This window comes from Cuculus canorus, chromosome 4 (genome assembly GCF_017976375.1).
Source record: "Cuculus canorus isolate bCucCan1 chromosome 4, bCucCan1.pri, whole genome shotgun sequence".
NCBI lineage: Eukaryota > Metazoa > Chordata > Aves > Cuculiformes > Cuculidae > Cuculus > Cuculus canorus.
In genome coordinates this window covers 53,702,571-53,723,485 of record NC_071404.1, presented here as the reverse complement: position 1 = coordinate 53,723,485, position 20,915 = coordinate 53,702,571, and the positions used below count along the sequence as shown (strand labels likewise).

Genomic DNA, 20,915 nt, shown 5'->3' with positions numbered 1-20,915 from the left:
CAGCTTGGGAGGCAAAAATTCCCAGCAAAGGGCTGCTACAATAGTTCTCTTTTAGTTTTCAATTGTACTTTTTGGTGCTAAAGCACTTTGGAAAAGACAGAACTGCCATGCAAGCATCACTACACCACGTATGTTAGTAGTGCATTGTTTGCCCCTTCATCGTACAATATTTATTCTGTGGCTTTCTCAGGATGTTCATGGGAGCTCTGAGCTTCTTATATATCCTACCCCAATTCACACTGGTGCATGTTAAAGCAACTATCTCCCAATTTCCTCACGCTGTATTCCTAATCTGCCAAGCTACCTAAAGTACATATTGAAGTTAGCACAGGATACAGATGCTTTCACCTAATTTACTAATTATAATCCTAGTTTACAGAGACAAGAAAATCATTAACGAATGATAAAAGCTGTTACCTACCTGTCTATGTACATCTGTAGGAGAAAAGTCTCCAAAGCCTTCCCACATACCTCCATTCTCATCTTCTTCATAGAAACGTATTTGAATATCATCTGTGAAGCGCAAAAGAAACACTCTTCGAGATGTCTGTGCATTTGTTTAACCTTTGGGATGTTTGTGCATTTGTTTAACCTTTGGCTAAGTTTAGCTCAGATAAAAATCAACATGGTTACATTTTGGCAGGATGATAATACCGCATGAATAATACACGACCTCTTTCCATTTTATGAAAACATCATAAATAAACCATTTTTACAACAATTTCAGATCAGCCAAATCTTAATGACTTCACTGAAGTTCTCTCTTATTTACTGAGCCATAAAAGGAGAACTAGGTTCACTAAGTCTTCCTATTTTAGGGCTACAAAACATTCCAGAGGTGCTTTATTTGGAACAAAAACGTAGGGAGGGGAGAACTTGAAGCTTGAAACGTAGAAACCACTCTCTCCCCTCCAACAGTTTCAGTTCAAAAAAACTGCAGCAAAACCTGAAGTGCCATAGTTCAAGTTCCGCTTGCTGCTGGCAGAATGCCATTTGGAGCTGCAGCTCAGAGAGATGGCAAGGGGGTGAGCGAGCTACACGTCAGTAGTGATTCTGCACCCTCCAAACACAGCACGGGCCAGAACCAGGAGATTTGGCTTCTGTTCCTCTAAACAAATTTTCTTTTGTTGTCTTTGTATTGATTTATTTATATTTCTTGCAGAAACTGGGAAATATCACACTAGCATATTCCTTTCCAGCACTCCTGGTGTGAAAATATTAGAAAAAGCCTATATTGTCTTACGGTAACTGATGCAGGACAGGATTTTGGAGCAGACAGACTGGTTCCTCTGATCTACCACCTGCTAGTCTCAAGACTGAACCACCACTTCCAGTCCTGCTGTCCTGCACGCTCAAGTTCCTTCAGGCAGGAGGTTTCTGAGAGCAATGAGGTCAGGGGAAACCCCAATCTGGCTGAGGGGAAACCCCACTCAGGGCTTCCACTGAGTCAGACATTTATTTAATTTTTTTTAGTGCATAAGTGTTGTTTAATCTCAGTGCTTCTGATAGCAGGGGGTACGGGGAATATACCTACTGAAGGAAAACAGTTTTCCGAAAACCCCTTAAGGCCCCCAAAGTCCTCTATCTTTCCTCAGTAGAAAAGTAACACTTGCAAGAAATAGAGGTCAAAAAAGACAGCTTGTATTAATAGAAATCATCAATGTGATTTTAACAACACGTGCAGGGACTGATTCCAAACAAGTGAGAATGGGGCACCCACTTCACCATGCAGCCTACACCAGGGAGTCCCAGGTATTACCCATAGCTGAGAAATGCAAAGGCTCACTCAATTCTATTTTTCTTCCTTTTAATTCAGCCCAAATACTACAACCAACCACATTAATGATTAGCTTCCGATCCAAAAACAAAGCATCCAAATCCACACTGCCCAATCCTGATACAATTGTAGCCACAAGCAGAGATTACAATAATGAGTTTGTGAAAAGTATCTTTTGACACCAAATAATCTCTACCATTGGTATACAAACAAAAATGAAGTCACCAGCAGCAGTATTGAACACATTCAATTCCCAGCAGTGGTTAATAGAGAATGCTCATACTTATTCTTTATTATCAGGAACTTAACAATAAATCAGAAACTTCTGAATAATTCAGAGCAGGTGTTATTTAATCGAGTCAAACATCACCCACAAAAATCCCAGAACACAGGCAAGGGCAGAAATTTGAATAGAACACAGATGATCATATGGCCTGTGTGGAGACAGCACAAGCCGATTTTGCTTTGCAACAGATTATTTTATTTATTGTCTGGACTGATGGCTTGACTTCCAGAAAGGTTGAGTGTTTACAAATCCTGCCACACTCTCAGAACGGGAGAGTACTACGGCAGCATAGCAGGCTTTGTGTGTACTCCAGATGAATACCCTGGTGTGCCTTACAATAATCAGGACTCTTACCTTTCTGAACCTTGTCACAGAGAAGGTAAATTTCTTCCCCTCCTGTTACGCACCCTGCTGTTCTGTCCATCCTTACGATTTTTAAGTTGGAGGCATTGGGAGCTTCTATTGAAAAGAAAGGTTAAAACCAGCTTACTTTCATAATAGTTTTTTATTCAAAAAAACCCAAGCACAACACAGAGAAACGCAATAGAAAGACAAGCCTCCAATAAAACCTACCTAAGCCTGTGTTTTTACATGAATAAATCAAGAATTTTTCATCTGAAGGGTACAATCTTGTACCTTATAAGCTTTGACTGAACTGTGAACAATACAACAAGGCCCTGTACATTCCAGCACAATTACTGTGCTAGTAAAGTAGCACAGCAGTGAACTGCATCCAGTCCTCTGCAATAGTACCAACTTGATGATAACAGCACATTACAAGAAAACATATTTTTTTCCTCCCCATTTTCTTGACAGCATGACACTCTTGAGAGAGTGCTCCCTGTCACACAGTATCTCACCATTTCAATGCAATAAGAAATACTTTGTGGCTTTCTTGAAAGCATCAACATTCAGCCAACATTCTGAACTGCAACCAAAAGCCCACCTCCATGGATCTTAGTAGAGGCATCAATGAATAGTTACTGGTCCTCAAGACAGAACATCTAATAATTAGCAGTGGTGATAGACAGTTATCCTACCACAAGGAGTATCTGCTCTGTGGAAGAGGCTTGAATGGTTTCAATGAAGAATATCAGAAAAAAATTAAACCTGAGAAAAATCTTTTGGAATTAACAACGGCAAATTCATCTTGGGAGCTCAGAAACTAGTAATTGACATCTATGTAGTAACTTAAAACAGCAGAAACACGCATCCAAAATTTTCCCTTTATTCATCTCCTTAGTGGAATCAAAATTTTGATGACCAGATTCAGAAGGACAGGGTAAGTCTTCATATGTATGGCCTGATACAGACTCTACCTCTGTTGATGCTTTTTCCTCCTACTATTCTTTGCTTTACAAATAGTCTATCGTTAAGCAGGTGTGAGATAGAATAATGAAAACAAATGGAATCTGTAATTGTTTCTAATGACAAACAAAATTCCTTAAAGACAATGCTTGGTAAATCAACTCAGCCTTCAGATGAAAGGATTGTGTTTTTTCATCCGGAAAATGCAGGTCATGCGTACCACAAGAATAGCAGATATTACTTTTTTTTCACCCAGTGAATACATGCAAAATGGTTGTGCTACATCATTACATTCCCCAACTAATAGCAAGCAACACACGACATTAGAAAAATTGCATTCAATACCTTTTTATCTAGACCTTGTCCTTAAAAAGCAATGATATAGACATGACTGTTGTGCAAGGGAAAAACCGGTACTTTTTCTGAGTCATTACAGAGTAACTATCAGGAACACGGTAATCCACAGCTATAGCGAGGAAAAATCAGGCAGCAGAAAGGGTTCAGGTAAGATTAATAAGTATAATCGAAAAGCACAAGGAGAAACATGAAGTGAAAAGATTCACCTAGCAAAAACACAAATAGAAGGATGTAACAGAAGTATAAAAAGTACTGACAGGTCTAAAGGAAATGGATTGAAGTTGAGTTAGTCTCACAGAACAAGGACAAGCAGATAGCCAGCAAAACTGAAAGGTGTCAAATTCTCAACAAAAGCTAAGTATTTTTTTCTTCACATATTGTGTGATAAGGCTTTATCATAGAAAGCAACTGAAAACTCTGCAAAATTCAAGCACTTCTTACAAATATAACAAGAATTTATTTAACAATAATCCTTGTAACAAAAGTGACAGGATTAAACATGCTAACAGCAAAATAAAATCTCCTTTTATGGTTCACATCACCATAAAAACCAGAACGATACCACATGTACTTGGACAGACACGGGGCCAACTACCCACAGGCTACTTAGTTGTTATTGATTAAATAACAGGCAACAAGCAGTCTAGGTAAGACTACACAAGCAGTCTAGGTAAGACTACACAAGCAGTCTAGGTAAGTCTACATTAGCAATATTTACAGATCATTTTTGTATGTACGAAAGCTTGCTTCTTATCAAAAAAGTAATTAAAGCCAAATATACTTACTGCTGTCATATATCGCATCTGATATAACAGGATCAAGTTTCCGTGTGAAACTACCATTACTGTCAGGTAGAAAGGCTGTAAACATAAGACGCACCACACTGAGATCCATTTCTTTAGTCTGCTGTATTGCCGCTTGACGAATAATTTCTCTTTCTCGTTCTGGAACCGATAATTAAATAGACGAATTAACGCAAGGAGTTGGGGACCCGTAGCAAAACAGAGAGAGCATTTTCCAAACTTTACTGTCAAAAGGCATTGATCATGAGGAAATGTTTCCCTTTTCATTTAGTATCCATCAGCTCCTCCTTTTAAGCAGAGAGGAGCAGCTATTCACAATATACTGCATTCATCTTGCAGTTTGTGTATCAGATGTTATTTAACACAAGGTATATAATTAAGAGACATACAGAAAAAGACTACTTTCTGAGCTCAATTTATAGAAGTTGTGAAAAGGACAAAGGCTGACACTAAGGATATCTGAATGCCTGGTAGAAAAGTGATAAAAAGAAGGTTGGTCCCTCTATATAGCGCCTAAAAGCAACATAGGCCACAGGTTTTATAGGAATGTGGACAAAATGCAGCTGTATAAAAAAGTCCCAAGTCACTTGAGGACATCACGTCTTGCAGCAATAATGCAAAATGACTTTATTTACCAGCTTATTGAACAAGGTAAGAGCAATGAAACATAGGTGCAGAGGTGGGTACAGGCAGCTATGGAAGGAAGTTTATCCATTCTCGTGTGCATGTTGACAGCAAAGACACTTTTTCTCTCAGATTCCGTAAAGCATCACAACAAAACACCACCTCTTAATGCACACAGCCATATGCTGCTTTCCTACCCAAGACCTTTTTCTGGCTAAGAATCTGTGTTTTCAGAAGCAAAACTTGTTTTTAGTGAAAGACCTATTAAAACCAGGACACCATTTCTCTACATACCAGTTAGCTGTCTGTCTCCACACCCATCTGCCTGCAGATAGCCAAGTTCAGGATGCACCAGGAGTCCCGGGTTGTAACCTTTCTTGCAAGCATCTATCATGCGTGTTTCCAGAGTTTCAAACACTTTCTTCTTTGTGACGTGAAGTATTCCAAGATTTGCAAACCTGCCAAATTTTGATGGAGGGAAAGATTTTCTTAATGCTTCATGCCAAATGGGCAGTGGGTAGTCTCCCTCTTACCAGAGGCAGCTACACAACTGAAGTCAACAGAAGGGCTCTATAGGCTTATGTAGGCACTCTTAATTCCTGAGGGCAATTTTTTTCCAGCAAGAATAATTCAGCCCAAGCTTACAAAACACATAAAATGTGCACCATTATATGGCAGCAATTGTATGGGTGCGTGGGATTTTCCCATCGCCCAAGTAGTAGACTATCAGGTTTCCAACTTACACTGTCAAAGCCACTTACAAAGCATTTGAAAATCTGGTTATCACACTTTGTTTGCTCTGCCTTGGCAATGACATTAATATGTCACTCTGTATGGCTGCTACACAGACCAACTGGTCAGAATAAGCTCTATCTGCTCAAAAATATCTGGAGAGCAAGCTAAGAAGCTACATTAGTGCAACATTTTCCAAAGGAAATGTTTTAAGCAAGGCTCTGGATGTTTTTCAGCAAGACACTGTAGGTATCTATTGAATGAAAACTTCCATAATACAATATCTGCTTTTGTAGAAATCTTGTAGCACATTTAAAAATCAATTAAACGTGTAAGTATAAAAACAAGACAATAACTCAATTTTCATGTGGGTCAATTGAGGATAGAAAAGCTGTTTCTAAACATCTGATGAAAAACAAGACAGGTTAGGAAATGAGCCAAACTTTTCAAGATGAAAAGAAGCATTTCAAATAAAGCTATTTAAATTGATGTGCTTGGTAAAGTCATTGCACTGGGCTTGGACATCAAAAGTTACGGTTTAAAAGAATCTTTCTCCCCCAACCTCCTCAGCTTTTTAAACTTCATCTTCTTTACCAACAAAGACATTCTTGAGATCACAGAAGTAAAACTCACAGCCAGTGTGAAACCTGATCTAAGCCTGAAAATGTAGGCAGGAGCCTCAGCTCCATATACCGATATAAGCAATTATTCTTTTAAATTAAACAAGAACAGAGCAACTACAATTTCACAATAATCTTAACTGCTTCAAACTTAAAAAGTTTGACTCATTTAGCATTTTCATGTTTATACATGTCTTGCATTAATTTCAATTTTTCTAACCTTATTTTCTTAACACTTTTCACTATATTCCTATCGGCAGATTTCAGCAGAAGTAAAATATTGATCAAAATGGTAACTAAAGCTTTTCTTCTGTCATTTTATAGTCCCTTCTCTTTGATCAATATTACTTACATTTTAAAGAATTCAATATAATACAAATGTGGACTGTACACTCTACAACGTGGACTAAAACTCTACAGATTCCAAGTGAAAATTATTTGCTTAAATCTATTTAGCCTGCTTAGGGCAAATTCTACAAAGGTAAAAGAGAAGCCCCATTAATTTTTCCATTTAAGATACAAACAAAACATAGATCAGAGCACAAAGACTACTGCTCCAATTAGCTGCGTCTTAGCAGCATTATATTTGTGCATTGCTTCTTAAAGTGTTTATACTTGAATCTCTCTCCCTTAGCCTGGCTTTACAAATAAGTTGACTTACCCTACAACCATATCTTTAGGTCCTGCATTAACCGTGCATACTCCATCTTCACAATATTTACCCACCAAGCTGTGAGCATGTAAGTGGACGTATTTCCCATTAGTAACTAACTGGACAATTACTTTTGCAGGTCCAACATAATTGCAGATCTGTAAATAAACACACAAAAAATGTGTAACTGTTTGTTTAGGTTTTTTTTTAATGGAAGAAGTAATTATTCCATTTGAGTATATTCTGTCAACTAAGTACAATGAAACTTCCATAGGAGAAATGTGTATGCATTTCCTCATAAAATACGAATGACAAACTAACTGCATCAGATCATCACAAAGAAAAGCCAACTCTTTTCCTGCATAATTAACTTATCAAACAAATGGAGGAGTAGTGACCAAAAAAGTTAAAAAGAATCAAACAAAGCTAAATGAAAACAATCTTTGGTTTCCCAAATCATAAATCTCATTTTTACATTGTGGCCAGATACTTCACATTGCTCACCTTAAATTTCAAGCACATTGAATTAACAATAGATATTGGTACCTTTTAAGAAGCATTCAAAAAATGTACTATTTAACCAAAAAACCTGCATTATTTTACCCAATGTAAAAACATTTAAATTTTTTCTTAAATACTATGATTGTTTTAGAACATTTTGGCCTCATTACAATTACTCTTCAGGTAGAGATTTTAAAATTAATTAATTCTATATTCATAGGTATTTTGTTAATACACTATGCTACATTAGCACATATTACCCAGTCCAGTAATTATTTCCCTTAAGCACCCATGAGGATATATGCTAAGTCTGCCCCTAAGATTTTGCAAGACTGGAACTATGATAAACTGTGCACCTTAGCACAGCCAGCTTTGGAGGACTACAAAACTTTTTTCCCCTGCCATAGTTTCTAATCATCATACATTTATATTAATAGCTCTTAAAACTGTGACATCAAGTAATGCCTCAAAAAAACCCTTCAAATTCCTATTAACATACCGTATTAGTAAGTTATTTGCTTTACATATATTATTTAGAACTTTATTTTTTCCTCACAAGTAACACTCTTCAAGTCAGCTATCAGTTATGCACCACTTTCAAATTATGCTAAATATAAAATTACCCACTTTTAAAAAAGTAAACACTACCTTCCCTTCCAATTCACTTAATTAACCCTTTTATCAACGATGGGATTTTTCCCTCCTCTAATTTTTCTTCTAATTTGCCATGGGCAAAGTTCTTTGTATTACAGAAGCATACAGATCTAATCAACCAAGGTGTTAAAGGATCAGATAAACATTAAAGTGATGAAACAGTGATGAACTGAATACTTAAGGTTATATATGATAAAAGGCTGATAAACAGGCACTGCCATCATTTCACCACGTTACTAAGTCCTGATAAGCTTCCTTCACTCCAGGTTACGCAGCTCTTGAACTCGTATCATCACAGCTGAAACACTCCGCGTATGTACAAAGGGTGCCCTCCCCATCTTGCTATTCACTGCTAAAAGCAGAAAAAAACCCCAGACTATGAAAAAGGCATTCCAGGAGAAACAGGTGTGTAAGAATCCTCACATTACTCATTGCATGCTAGTTAGCTTTATAACTGTAGCATAATGTACACTATACAAGCAGCAGTTTCTAAAATACAAAACACGAGGGACCCATGCTTCCTACTGTTTCTAATCTGTAATTGCTCCTGGACTGAAACAATACAGAGATGCAAAATAAGCACTGCTTTATCATTTCCACCATTTCCCAGCAGTGAGAAAATGCAGGGATCCCTATATAACTTTCACATTGTAATCTGAAACTAAAAATGTTTCTATTTGGTGCTAAAGGTCACCACCACTACTACCACAATGAACTTTTCAAGATGGAAGCTTTTTAATAATTATTTTAATTTTATCCCTCACTAAACAAGCCTTTCCCTGCTATGAAGTTCCCAACATATCTACAGTGTTATATTCATTATAAGTAATATGCATGTTCTAGTAGCACATCAGAAAAGTTCAAGACAATCCTTCATCAGCTGTAGAAACCACAATGAAACTGTAGGTAGGACTGCTGCACGTCAAGGACTTTCCAGCCTCTGAAAGCAGACCACATAAGTGCAGCAGTAACCAGATTGCTATCTTCCCCGTTACTCAGCTCAGCATGATCTTTGTAGTCTCTCTCAGGGGAAAAAACAAGAGTTCTTAAAATGTAATACTTTATGTAGGTCATAAGGCAAGAGAGGACTACTTTTGTCATCCAGTCCGATGTCCTATGCTGCAAAGGCTGTAGAATGTCCCTGAGCTGTTTCCTACCTATTTTTCTTATAGGCACTTTCCTACTTGATTTTGAGATGTGCACATTATCTCAGTGCCCAGAAAATACCCTCAGTGATTAAGTATCCTTATGCACCATAAATTAAGTCTGAAATAATTTTTTGGTGTCCTTGAATCATTGACGCCACAATTTCAGAATAACTCAAAATTTATTTGGGCACTAAGACATACAAATAACTATTCCCTTTTACATACCAACTTTAAAAATACTGTCAAAGTTATTAGAAGTTAGACAGTATGTTACAATGCTGTATATCTACAGAAACCTAAGGATTATGGTGTTGACACACAAACATATACTCAACAGAACTGACAGCATGTGGGTGCTGTACTGTTTAAAATCAGAGCTGTGATCTGAAAAAAAAAATAGTTACTGAACTTCAAATTAAAGATAAGAGAGAAAAAAGAAAATCAGGAGTTCCTGGGAAGAGCAGAGCTGTAATATTTGATTACATCCTGTACTGTAGCAGCATTCAATTGATCTAATCTGATAAAGTTAAAATGCTGCAGGCTCACATTTATCTGCTCTTTCTGTTTGAGAGATTTGTCTGACAGATTAAAAGGACCCTGTGAACTTGAAATTGAGTCAATTTCAAAACAAGAGTTGAAAGTTTTTTCAGTTATTTCACATCCTCCTGCAATCCAGACCCCAGTCAATTTTTCATCGTTTCTGGAACTTTATAAAAACTTTATAAGAATGCCTTCCTACTTCAAAGATATTTTTTCCAGTTACTCCTACAAGTCAGAAGTGAAACCAACTGGTAGATGACAGAAAGCAAATGATGGGAAAGATCATGTCAAACCTACAAAGCCAGCAACGACAAAAATATCTATTTCTCTTTCTAATCATTTGGTTAAAGCAACTATAGCCCAAATCCTGCCTAACTGTCACAGAGTGCGATCAGTGCTGACCTCAAATATGAGCATATAAAAAGTGCTCCACAGATAAGGCATCACTCACTCCTTATAAACAGTACGTTTTCACTCAGAGGCACAATTTTATTTTCCAGTTGCTAGATCCAAGACAAAAATATTCAGATGTGGTGCAAATCATTTAGGCAACTGAATACTTAGAGGTCTAAGAATAAATAATGTAAAGTAATTTAAATCAGTGGGAACTGAAGATCTGATCCTCTGAATGTGAGGTCACTCTTATGCCAAAAAACAGAAGTTGAGTGCTCTGCTTTAGGAGTCCAACTAAATCTGTGGCTCATATTTAGCCAAATTAACCATAACAGTAAAAGGCACAAATCTCACTGAATTTAGCTTTCGCTGAATTTGGTTCAGTACAGGTTTTTAAAAGGGGTAAAAATTTATAACAAAAAGTCTGCTTATTCTTGCCTCATGTTTTTTCCTTACTACAGCTGTTAAATGCTTTTTTCACTTGTAATCAGTGATCTATCATTGTACTACTTAATTCCTATAGGAGGCAAAAAGCAAATATCCTGCTCCTTTCCTCACCAAGAAGTCTCATCAACAAAGTAACTTGACTTACTTTCCATAAATTCCCTTCCTGAACTTGTACATGCTGAAATTCCCGGGAAACGTTTATCTCTAAATTGAGGTGTAATTTAGGATAGCTCCAGGACATAACTGAATGGGCAGTTCTCCTGTTTGGATGCCTGGGTTCAGGGCTGCTTACCTGGTGTGCAGCTTCTATTTGCAAGCTGAACTGCACAATGTCCAAACTTTCCGGCAGAGAAATAGTGCTCAGAGAGATAGTGCTCATTAGCTTGGGCACACGTCTAAGCAATCGGTTAGCAAATCGGCTCTAGGCTGGAGCTGATTTACATCCAGCCCACAGAGAATAAGTAACTTGAGCCTGCAGCCACCCACTTAGATTTGCACCCAGGGAGATGAAAATTCAGGACATTTCCTTCACGCCACTAACTGCAGCAGATTCTTTGTACACCCCAAAATAGATCAAGTACTTCAGTGTAAACCAGGAGTATTGCCTACCCTAAAATCAGTACGCAAGATGAGGACACGGATGGTAAATACATAAAAAGGCTAGTGGAGATTTTCTGTGCAAGTTGTCTCACAGTTTTTGAAATACATAAATCCATGCAAATTATGAATAAAAATTGAAGATAGTTAAGTAAGCTGGTGTTAATATTAAACAATTCAGTTTTATGCTTTCTGCTTATACTATTGATTTTTTCCCAACAAAAAGCTAACGATGAATAAACAGCTAACAAGCTCCGATTTCAACTGTTCTAGATAGTAAAATTTTCCAGTGTTGTGTAACTTACACTAAGCAGATGAAAAATAAATTTAAATAAAAAATCTTAAGTAGGTTTTTACTATAATCATGAAACTTGTTATGAAATGTAACTTCATTATAACGTGTTCAATATCCACAACTGCTCTCTGTAACTACACGCAAAGTTACAAAAAATCCTCTGAAAATGTAAGATGTTTTGTACATGCTACTAGGATTACTGTTACCAAAGATAGGGTTCAACAAAGGAATCTAATTCTATAAACCATAAAGATTAATTAACGTTATTTTTTCATATTATAGAGAAATACTAATCCAGATTCCATTTGTTGTGACTGCGGTGTTAAAACAAGAGATTTTAAATCCATTCCACCTTGCTAGCCAGTGCAGATTTGTCTTAAGTGTAAAGACTGGCATTGTAGAACGACTATGTAATTCCTGACCTACAGCATCTTCTACTATATTATACAGGTGGTGGTTAAATATAATTAACTACTAAAACATCTTACTTAGAGACACAGTAAAACATTCAGCACTTCAGCATTGAAATTAAAGATACATCTTGGTGTGTCCCAGCTCAGCTACAAATTAGGAAAAAGAAAAAGGGTGAAGCTGAACATTCCACGTAATGCAAGATATCATAACAGCTCAATGTGTTTCCTTTTGGCCTTCAATCCAGAGTCCTACAAAAAGGGAGTAGGGACACTGCAACACTTTTTCGTGCACTGTTTTCAGAACATCCTGTGGTAGCTACCAGTAAATTACACCAGCTTTCCCAATGTGAGCTGCACTGACCACACCATGGCCAAGGTATAAAGACCTGTCACAAAACCTCCTTTTTACACTACAGCCAAAGCTACTGTGCTTTCACAGCACTGCAACCAGCTAAGGGAGTTTTTATAGTGAAAGCCTTGGCATGAGAGCAAAACATACCTCACCAAATAAAAAGCTTAAAACCAAATGAAACCTCCCATTGTAACAAACTCCAGCAATTTTCAATTGTGTTCACCTCAGTTATGACAAGGTGAGTACCCTTTGACAGAACACAGAAGAGACTTACAGGAAAAGGTGTGAAACATTTCTGTATTTACTGGCACCACTTGAATCGAGAACAGGCACTAACAAGCAATGGCCTTGAGGAATTTACTTGTTGTGTTCCCTTGCCAGCCTCTCCCAGCAGGTGTTGCCATGTGGGGATTTGTACTAGAAAAAAGCCAGATGCACACAGTAGAACGAGAAGGAGGGAAAGGCACACATGTGTTTGGGGAAGCTTTGGGTTAAACTGAAATCTGATGATCAATGAAACCATAAAGTTTGATGGAAAGCCAAAGAACACTTTGCTTTCTAGTTTACTCATGGAGAAATTTCATTTTCTGTAGAACTCCGCACTATATATCTCCTTGTCATGCTATTGTGCAACCCATCACATCTCTATAAAGAATCATTTCTGTTATTACCAACACAGATTTGATTGGAATCCAAAGGTCTGGCTTGTTTGAGGTAAAATATTTCATATGTGAACATACCAGTGAAATTTCATTCATCATTACTGTCACAATAGGAAAGGAGAAAGCTACTAGATATTTTGCCTGGCCTAGTAATTTTTCATAGGAGTTGTGCAAGGCTACATGAAATCAGCTTTCCCAGCCTCTTCTCAATTCACAAGACTAATACCCTAGGCTACCTCAGCTAATGTAGATTATTTTCCATTGAGTCATGCTCATACTGATTCATTACGGATATGTAACCATTTCAAACTCCAGTCCTCATGAACCACAGAACTACAGGCATACTGCAGGCAAAGCTGAGCCCGACTGCTTGTCTCTCTTCCCGCCCCTTCTCTCCTGATAAAGGAGAGAGTAACACCAGAATCAAAATACATTAACCCTCCTCTTCTCACAAGACAATGTCTAGTGCAATAGTTCAAAGAGGTAATGCAATACCCAAATTAAGACTTCCAAAAACACTTTTAAAGTTAAAAAAATACCAAAAAGACATAGTGTATTTTTTCCTGACTTTCATGGAAAAAGAATTTGCTACAAGATGAATAGGCAAACACAGTTCTTCTCTAATCATGGATCAATTAATCACCACTATTATAATTTTCATATTGTACTAGCACAGAATTTTTCTTTGGTTAACACACTTGATATTTGTCCAGGGGAAAAAAGACGTAAAAAATGTTCAGTGAGCACCAAATATAACACCATGTTTATTAAAATGAGAAGTTTTCCATTGATATTAAAAGAATTAACGTCTTAAGAATAGAGTATCCTACAGATATCGAATAAGGAGTAGTATGAACAGAAAAAGAAGGAAAGCTTGGTGAAAAGCATCTTAGAGTGGAACACTGAACAGACTTGTGCTTTGCAGTATGCTATAAGTGGAGTAACTGAGCAGCTCAGGTCTTGCTTTACACTAAAACTGCACCTCAAGGAAGAACTCCATTAGTCTGCACGAGGGCAGTGAGGTGGTAGGTGCAGGAAAGCCTACCGCTTAACTGCTGGCAGGTAAGTACGGTGCCAAAATAACTCTACAAATCTAAAGGCAACTTCCTTTTCAAAATCAATTACATTTTGAAACTTGGGAATGAAATGCAGTCAGCCTTGAGTAATTTCACACAAATTATGTTGATATGCAGTAAGGCCCTGCACATGTACATATGACACTTGCATTCAGTTTGTAAATCCAATAGTTTATTACTTACTTTCACCTGAGGGTATGATTTTTTGTTCTTTTCACTAGAAGCACCAGGAAGTCCACCATGTGAAGGCCCTTCGCATACGTATCGGAAACGAAATCCCCTCTGTGGTAATAAAGGAAAAGAAACTTGAATGCTGTTTAGAAACAAAACTTTTTAAAAAAGTAAGTACATGCACAAACAAGTGTGCATGCACACAAACAAGACTTACCCCAACAGCCCGCTGACAGAAAAGTTACAACTGTTCATCCCTGAAATGCTGTCTGGGTGCTGGTTGACAAAGCACCACTGAACTGTAACCCTGGAGAAAGTGTTCTATTCCCACTCTTACACACAGCAGCAACCCGAAATTGTTTTTCCAGTAAGTGATTTTGAAGCAGAGATCTATTCATATGCTTAAAACAATTTATAAATTACAAGACAGAGAAGGCAAGAGCAGATACTCTTTCTCCCATGATTGCTGCTAAGTAGAGAGAATTGAAGCCAATAAAATCAAGAAAGTACAAAGCATCATAAAGAAAAGAACAAGAGTGAATCAGAAATGTTTCATCCTTCTGGGAAAAGCAAGTGAAAGCTGTATCGCTGAGTGGAGTCCAGAAACAGCACAAGTTTCAGGGGACTTTGAATGGCTGGATTTTCATCTCAGCTATGTAAATAGATGGCTAAATATACTTCAGGGAACTGCAAGATATTAGCAACCACTCTGGAGTACAACTGTCCATCTATTCAACTTTTATTTGTAAGAAATAACAGCCTCTTTACAGGCTAATTTATAAGGCACAAAAGATGCAACTCTTAAGCAAATTTATTTGGTAACTCTAACTCTACTTCACTATATTATTTCACATGGCCCCTAACTTTGAATACTTTCCGATCTCCTCCCCAGTCCTGCAACTCCTGGCAAAAGTCCCATCTTATATAGAGCTACCAGCATATGTTCAAATACCATCAGTAAGTGTATCTTTGTCAAGAATCATTCAACTTCTTTCTAATAGCTGACAACTCTGAACTTAAAGCCTGTATTAGCTGACAGTAAACACACTTAAAAATTACTCTGTAACCATTAGCTTCAATACCTATCTCACTATAGCCTTTTCAGTTTAAAAACTTCCCAGGCAAATGGCAAGATCTGACTTGTATTCAGATACTGACCACACAATGTAATTCATCCTTAAGCAAGCACGTATTTGCCTTCCTACAGTGAAATGAGTGACAGGTGATAAACTTCAACACAAGTTGTCCAAAAGGCAAAGCAACCTCTGCAGTCACAATGCATAAGATGACCCAGTCTCTCTTCACCTCTATGTCTTCATTCCAACAGAACCAGCAGTCATCTATGTGGCTTTGCCCTGTTTATTGCCCTTGCTATCCTTGCTATTTTTTTACACATGCAGTCTCACTGTCACCAGCTGTCTCTTTGCTCTAAATAATTATCACAAGCACAGCACTCTGCTGAAGGCGCACTCTCATCACCCTGTTATAAAGCATTGACCAGCTTGTCACATGGGTACTCCACTAGAGAAGCTGCTTGCTGAGAAGTCATGTACAGCAACGACAGTTCCTCCTTAGGCACAATACGCTGTAGGCTCTACCATGCAAAGACATGGCCTGATTTGGGATGAACTGAAACAAGGAAAAGGAAATGTATTCTTCCAAGAGTTCACAGTTCCCTGCTGTTTCACCTATGATCATGAAGTGATGTGGAGAGATGTTTGAGCACAAAAGTGTCTTTGGTGTGTGGCTGAAACTAATGTTTTCTACTGCTTCCTATAAGGAAGACTGGATTGCAGCATTCTTCTGCAGAATATGAAACAGAAGACGACACAGCTTTCGGTCACGCTCTTTCTCTGTCTACTTAACAGCTCCACGAGGTAGGATTTTATGTAACTGATTGGGACAGGCAGGAAAGGAGTCTGCATACCGTAACAGCTTAAGAAGGTATACCAGTAACTCTCGATGCCACTAGTCAAATGGGAACAAAATCATGGCATACTTCAGGGTGATGTCAGCTCAGCAACCACTTTCTACATCAGTTGCATGAAACCTAAGCAGTGCATTGGGAGGACTTTCATACTGTCAAAGGAGTGTGAGTGTTTGCTACACAGCTGCAAAAATTTCACTCAAGCATTTATCTTCATTTTTCTTGGGTGATTCAAAACATCTAATTGAGATGAAAAGAATCTCAAGGGACAACAGAATTTCTTTACCATGACAAAGCATAAGTCAAAAGTTCCTGTAAGTTGGCAAGAGAATTCAATGTTTTCATTTTTTCTTTCATGTGTTTCAAGAAAGAAATTCTAAAAATCTTCCATGCTTGGTTTAATGATTTACATTTCAAAATACTGGGGTACTGTAAGAGTGACTTCTAAGATGAAGAGTCTATACTTGGAGCAAGACATGTTTTTTAAGCCTTCAGGGCTTTTTTGTGTCTTATGACACTTCCACAGAAACACAAAGATTAAAGCAGAACAAAACAGGAAACGATTTAACTATAGAAGTGAGAGGAAAAACTGCTCATGTTTAAGTGTCACATTTGTTATAAGAATTCAATCTGTTCAATACTGCCTCTTTCTCATCTTAAGTCATAATTTTATTCAAAGCTGAATAGAGCGACATAGCTACTTTAAAGATTTTCAAAATGTACTGTGGTTCTTACCTGTTTTGGCTGTTCTATGATTTGAAGGTAAGGTCCATCTGCTAACATAAAAGAAAGAAAAGTCATAATACAAATTATATTTATATTTCTATGACATGTAAGTTGCAGGAGTAAGACTGATGCCCTTGAATGTCTTAAAATGAAAATTCTGAAAGCACCTAAGCGTCTTAAGAACTTTAATTTTAATAACTCAAAACCTTTATTTTGGCTTAGAGAGCCTCAATAGGCAACTCTGATCACTCAGTTAAGATTTGCAAGGGTGAATAAAAACAAGATCCTCCCCTTGCCACTTACAAGCAGCCTGGCCTTCCTGAGCTAAGGTTAACTTTTGTATTTAAACCCCTTGGGCTCTAAAGACTATATTCACAAGCTTTTGGCCCTAAGGCTTCCTAACAGATAGGAGCTTTAGAAAGTTTAAAGACAGCCAATGGGAAGCTCTGAAGTATGGGAATACAGGAGGAATTTAAGCTGCCTCAACATGCCCTAACATTCAGAACAGCTTTTAAAAAAAAAAACTTGGATCTGAGGAGACTAAACAATTCACATTCTTTTAATAGTTTCAGATACACAGTTCTGCTGTGCCTCTAACAACACTGAACACACTCTGTTTGACTGCAGATGCAGAGTCTGTAATGAGATCCAGCTCTGAGTATGTTGCAAATACATAGGACTATGTTCTACTAAAAGTCTATTCGTGTCTTTCAAAGAAGGCTTCTTGAAACAACTTTCAGTCTTGCACCACTCCCTGAATAGTGGCTAGCTTGATATCATACACCTCATCCAAAATTCACCAGTTTAAATCGCCTTTAAGCTGGCCCTAAATCCAGTAAGAACTCTGCGCCACCACATGTAAGAACTAATCACCTAATCAAAGTTTAGCACCAAGTTTAGATTCTTTACACAGAGAAGGAAATGTCTCTCTGTGGATGCCTGAGAAATACCTCTTAAAATGCAAGCCACTGCCAAGTCTGAAAATGACAGTTCGAAGAGGTATGATTTATTCTCTACCTCTTGCTAAGCAGAGACAATTCAGATTTCAATGCTAAAAATTCAGTTATTGTCAAAGCAGATCCCAAATGACAGCTTCATTGTGAATACCTACACAGTAGTTCACCAGCTAAATTCCTGTTTGAATTATGCGTCTTCACTTATACACTATTCAAACTACTAATGCTAAGGAATCAAGGAAGCTCACCAGGACACATGAAAGCTCCGAAGTGGACAAGCCACAGTGGGCCTGATCACCTGGATGTCCTGCAAGTGCCATGCGATGGCACTCAAGATTATATGCTCCTTCTCTGGCACAGAGGTCAGGCTGACAGGCCTGTAGCTCCCCAGATTCTCCTTAGAGCCCTTTTAGTAGATGGGTATCACATTTGCTGATCTCCAGTCAAGTGGGACCTTCCTGGTTAGCCCAGACTGCTGATATCTGATGGTGAGTGCTTCAGCGAGAACTTCTGCCAGTTCCTTCAGTGCTCTCAGGTGGATGTCATCTGGCCCCTTAAGACTTGTTCATGTCTAGGTGGCATGGCAGGTTGCAAACCATTTCCTCTTGGACTATGAGGGCTCCATTCTGCCCCCCAACCCTGTCTTCCAGCTCAGTGGGATGGCTACCCAAAGAACAACTGCTCTTGCTATTAAAGACTGAGGTGAAGGAGGCATTAAGCACCTCAGCCTTTTCCTCATGGTCAAATGCATCCTTCTTGGCTCCTCAATACAGCTTCACTTTAATAAAACAGACGTTCATGTGTTTAGTCAGCACAGGTCTTAACTGAACATGCTTCTCTCAGAATTCAAGTTTTGATAAACATACTAACAGATGAAATTAGTGCTTTGCTGTAGAAGTTACCTGACTCAGCAACTGAATTAGCTTCATGTCAAAGTTATGTTGCAAATGTTAGTCATAACAATTTGTAAACAACAACACGTAAAGATTCTTTATTTCCCCAACTCCAACACTCCTCCTAAGAAAAAGTAAGCACTGCTACAATTAAAATCTTGAAGTCATGCAAAAAAAATTCCTCAAGACCATATACACATCATCTCACATTAGAAAGTATAAAAATCAGTTTGAACTACAGAAACTGTAAAAGATGTAGAGTAATATCTAGCTTTGGTGTGGTTCTACGTTTCAGTTTTTGTCTGTAACACGGAGCTAAGATCAGTTGAGTTGGGTTTAAGCATTAGATCAGCAATGAAATTTAAGACCTTTGTTCACAGACCTCTAACTCTCCTCATGCTTTAGGCATCTAAAAATTTATACTTCACAATCCAGACACCTTGTACCTTCTAGGCTCTGGCAGAAATAATGCACCAAAAATACAACTGTGTAGTTCAACTTTCAACTAAACCTCCAGGCCAGGATCTGCCAAGTAATTGTTCTCCCCATAGGAACTCATTTTCAAGGCACATACATTAGGTTAGTATTAGCACAAAATATTACTGCTTTCTCTTAAAACATTAGCGAGAAAAGGAAGCACTCTTTTATCCAACAGCTAAATGGATGCAGCAGGATGCAGCAGATCCAGGTTCCAACTTCTCTTCAGCTTGAGGAAATTCAGACTCCTAAGAGAAGGATATACACTGTATTGGTATATTGGAAAGCTCAAGGGGAATTCTTTGTACCACTGAAATGCTTTCACATTGCATGACACTTGTGAAAACTCAGGACAATTGAAAACTTTTGATGATGTTTCTTAAGCCCCCTTGGAAAAAAAACATATAAAACCCACACAAATATATTAAAATAAAAAAAATCTAAATATCTTACATACTAATGCACACATGTGCAAAGCACTCAACACTGTCCCACTCAACATTGTTGTCTCTAAATTGGAGAGAGACAGGTTTGATGGGTAGCCCATTCGATAGGTAGGAAATTGGCTGTGTGGTCCACTCAAAGAGTTGTGGTCAACAGCTCAATGTCCAAGTGGAGACCAGTGACAAGTGATGTTCTGCAGGGGTCGGTATTAGGACTGGTGTTGCTCAGCATATTTGTACTTCAACATTGAGGGCATTCTCAGCAAGTTTGCTGATGACACCAAGCTGGGTGTTGTGGTTAACACGCTGGAGGGAAGGGATGCCCTCCAGAGTCACCTTGACAGGCTTGAGAGGTGGGCCTGTGCAACCCTCATGAAGATGAACAAGAACAAGTGCAAGGTCCTGCACCTGGGTCAGGGCAATCCCAAGCAAAATACAGGCTGGATCGAGAACAGATTGAGAGCAGACCTGAAGAGAAGCACTTGGGGATACCAGTGGAGGAGAAGCTCAACACGAGTCTGCAATGTGTGCTCGCAGCCCAGAAAGCCAGTCATATCCCGGGCAGCATAAAAAGAAGCGTGACCAACAGGTTGAGAGAGGCAATTCTCCTCCTCGACTTGGCTCTCATTAGACCTCACTTGGAGTACTGTGCTCAGTTCTGGAGTTCTCAGCACAGGAAAAATTGTAGAATTGTTTGGGTTGGAAGGGACCACTTGTCACAGATCTCCATCTGGACATCAAGCCATTGACCACTACTGTCTGAATATGACCATCCAACCAATTCCTTATCCACTGAACAGTCCACCCATCAAATCCTTCTCTCTCCAATTTAGAGAGAAGGACGTTGTAGGGGACTGTGTCAAAGGCTTTACAGAACTATAGATAGATCACATCCATTGGTTTTCCCATGTCCATTGATGTGGTTACCCCATCATAGAATGCTGCTAGGTTGATCAGACAGAGCTTGTCCCCGGTGAAGCCACGCTGGCTGTCTCGAATCATCTCCCTGTTCTCCATGTGCTTTAGCATGACATTTAGGTGGATCTGTTCCATGATCCTCCCAGGCACAGAGGTGAGGCTGACAA

The 20,915-nt window shown here is 38.4% G+C and overlaps 1 protein-coding gene across 2 annotated transcripts in view; it reads right to left on the bottom strand.

Annotated features, from left to right (window-relative positions):
* NFKB1 (nuclear factor kappa B subunit 1) overlaps nt 1-20,915 on the bottom strand; it is a 65,532-nt gene that overhangs the window by 22,648 nt on the left and 21,969 nt on the right. Inside the window, exons 4-10 of one of the 2 annotated variants that reach the window (XM_054065687.1) lie at nt 17,071-17,111; nt 14,421-14,519; nt 7,169-7,317; nt 5,450-5,613; nt 4,514-4,672; nt 2,418-2,522; nt 422-513 (exon numbers count right to left, since the gene is read on the bottom strand). In XM_054065687.1, coding sequence (XP_053921662.1) covers nt 422-513; nt 2,418-2,522; nt 4,514-4,672; nt 5,450-5,613; nt 7,169-7,317; nt 14,421-14,519; nt 17,071-17,111 — 809 coding nt within the window. The remainder of the gene's footprint in view (nt 1-421; nt 514-2,417; nt 2,523-4,513; nt 4,673-5,449; nt 5,614-7,168; nt 7,318-14,420; nt 14,520-17,070; nt 17,112-20,915) is intronic. The other variant, XM_054065688.1, reaches the window with a different exon arrangement.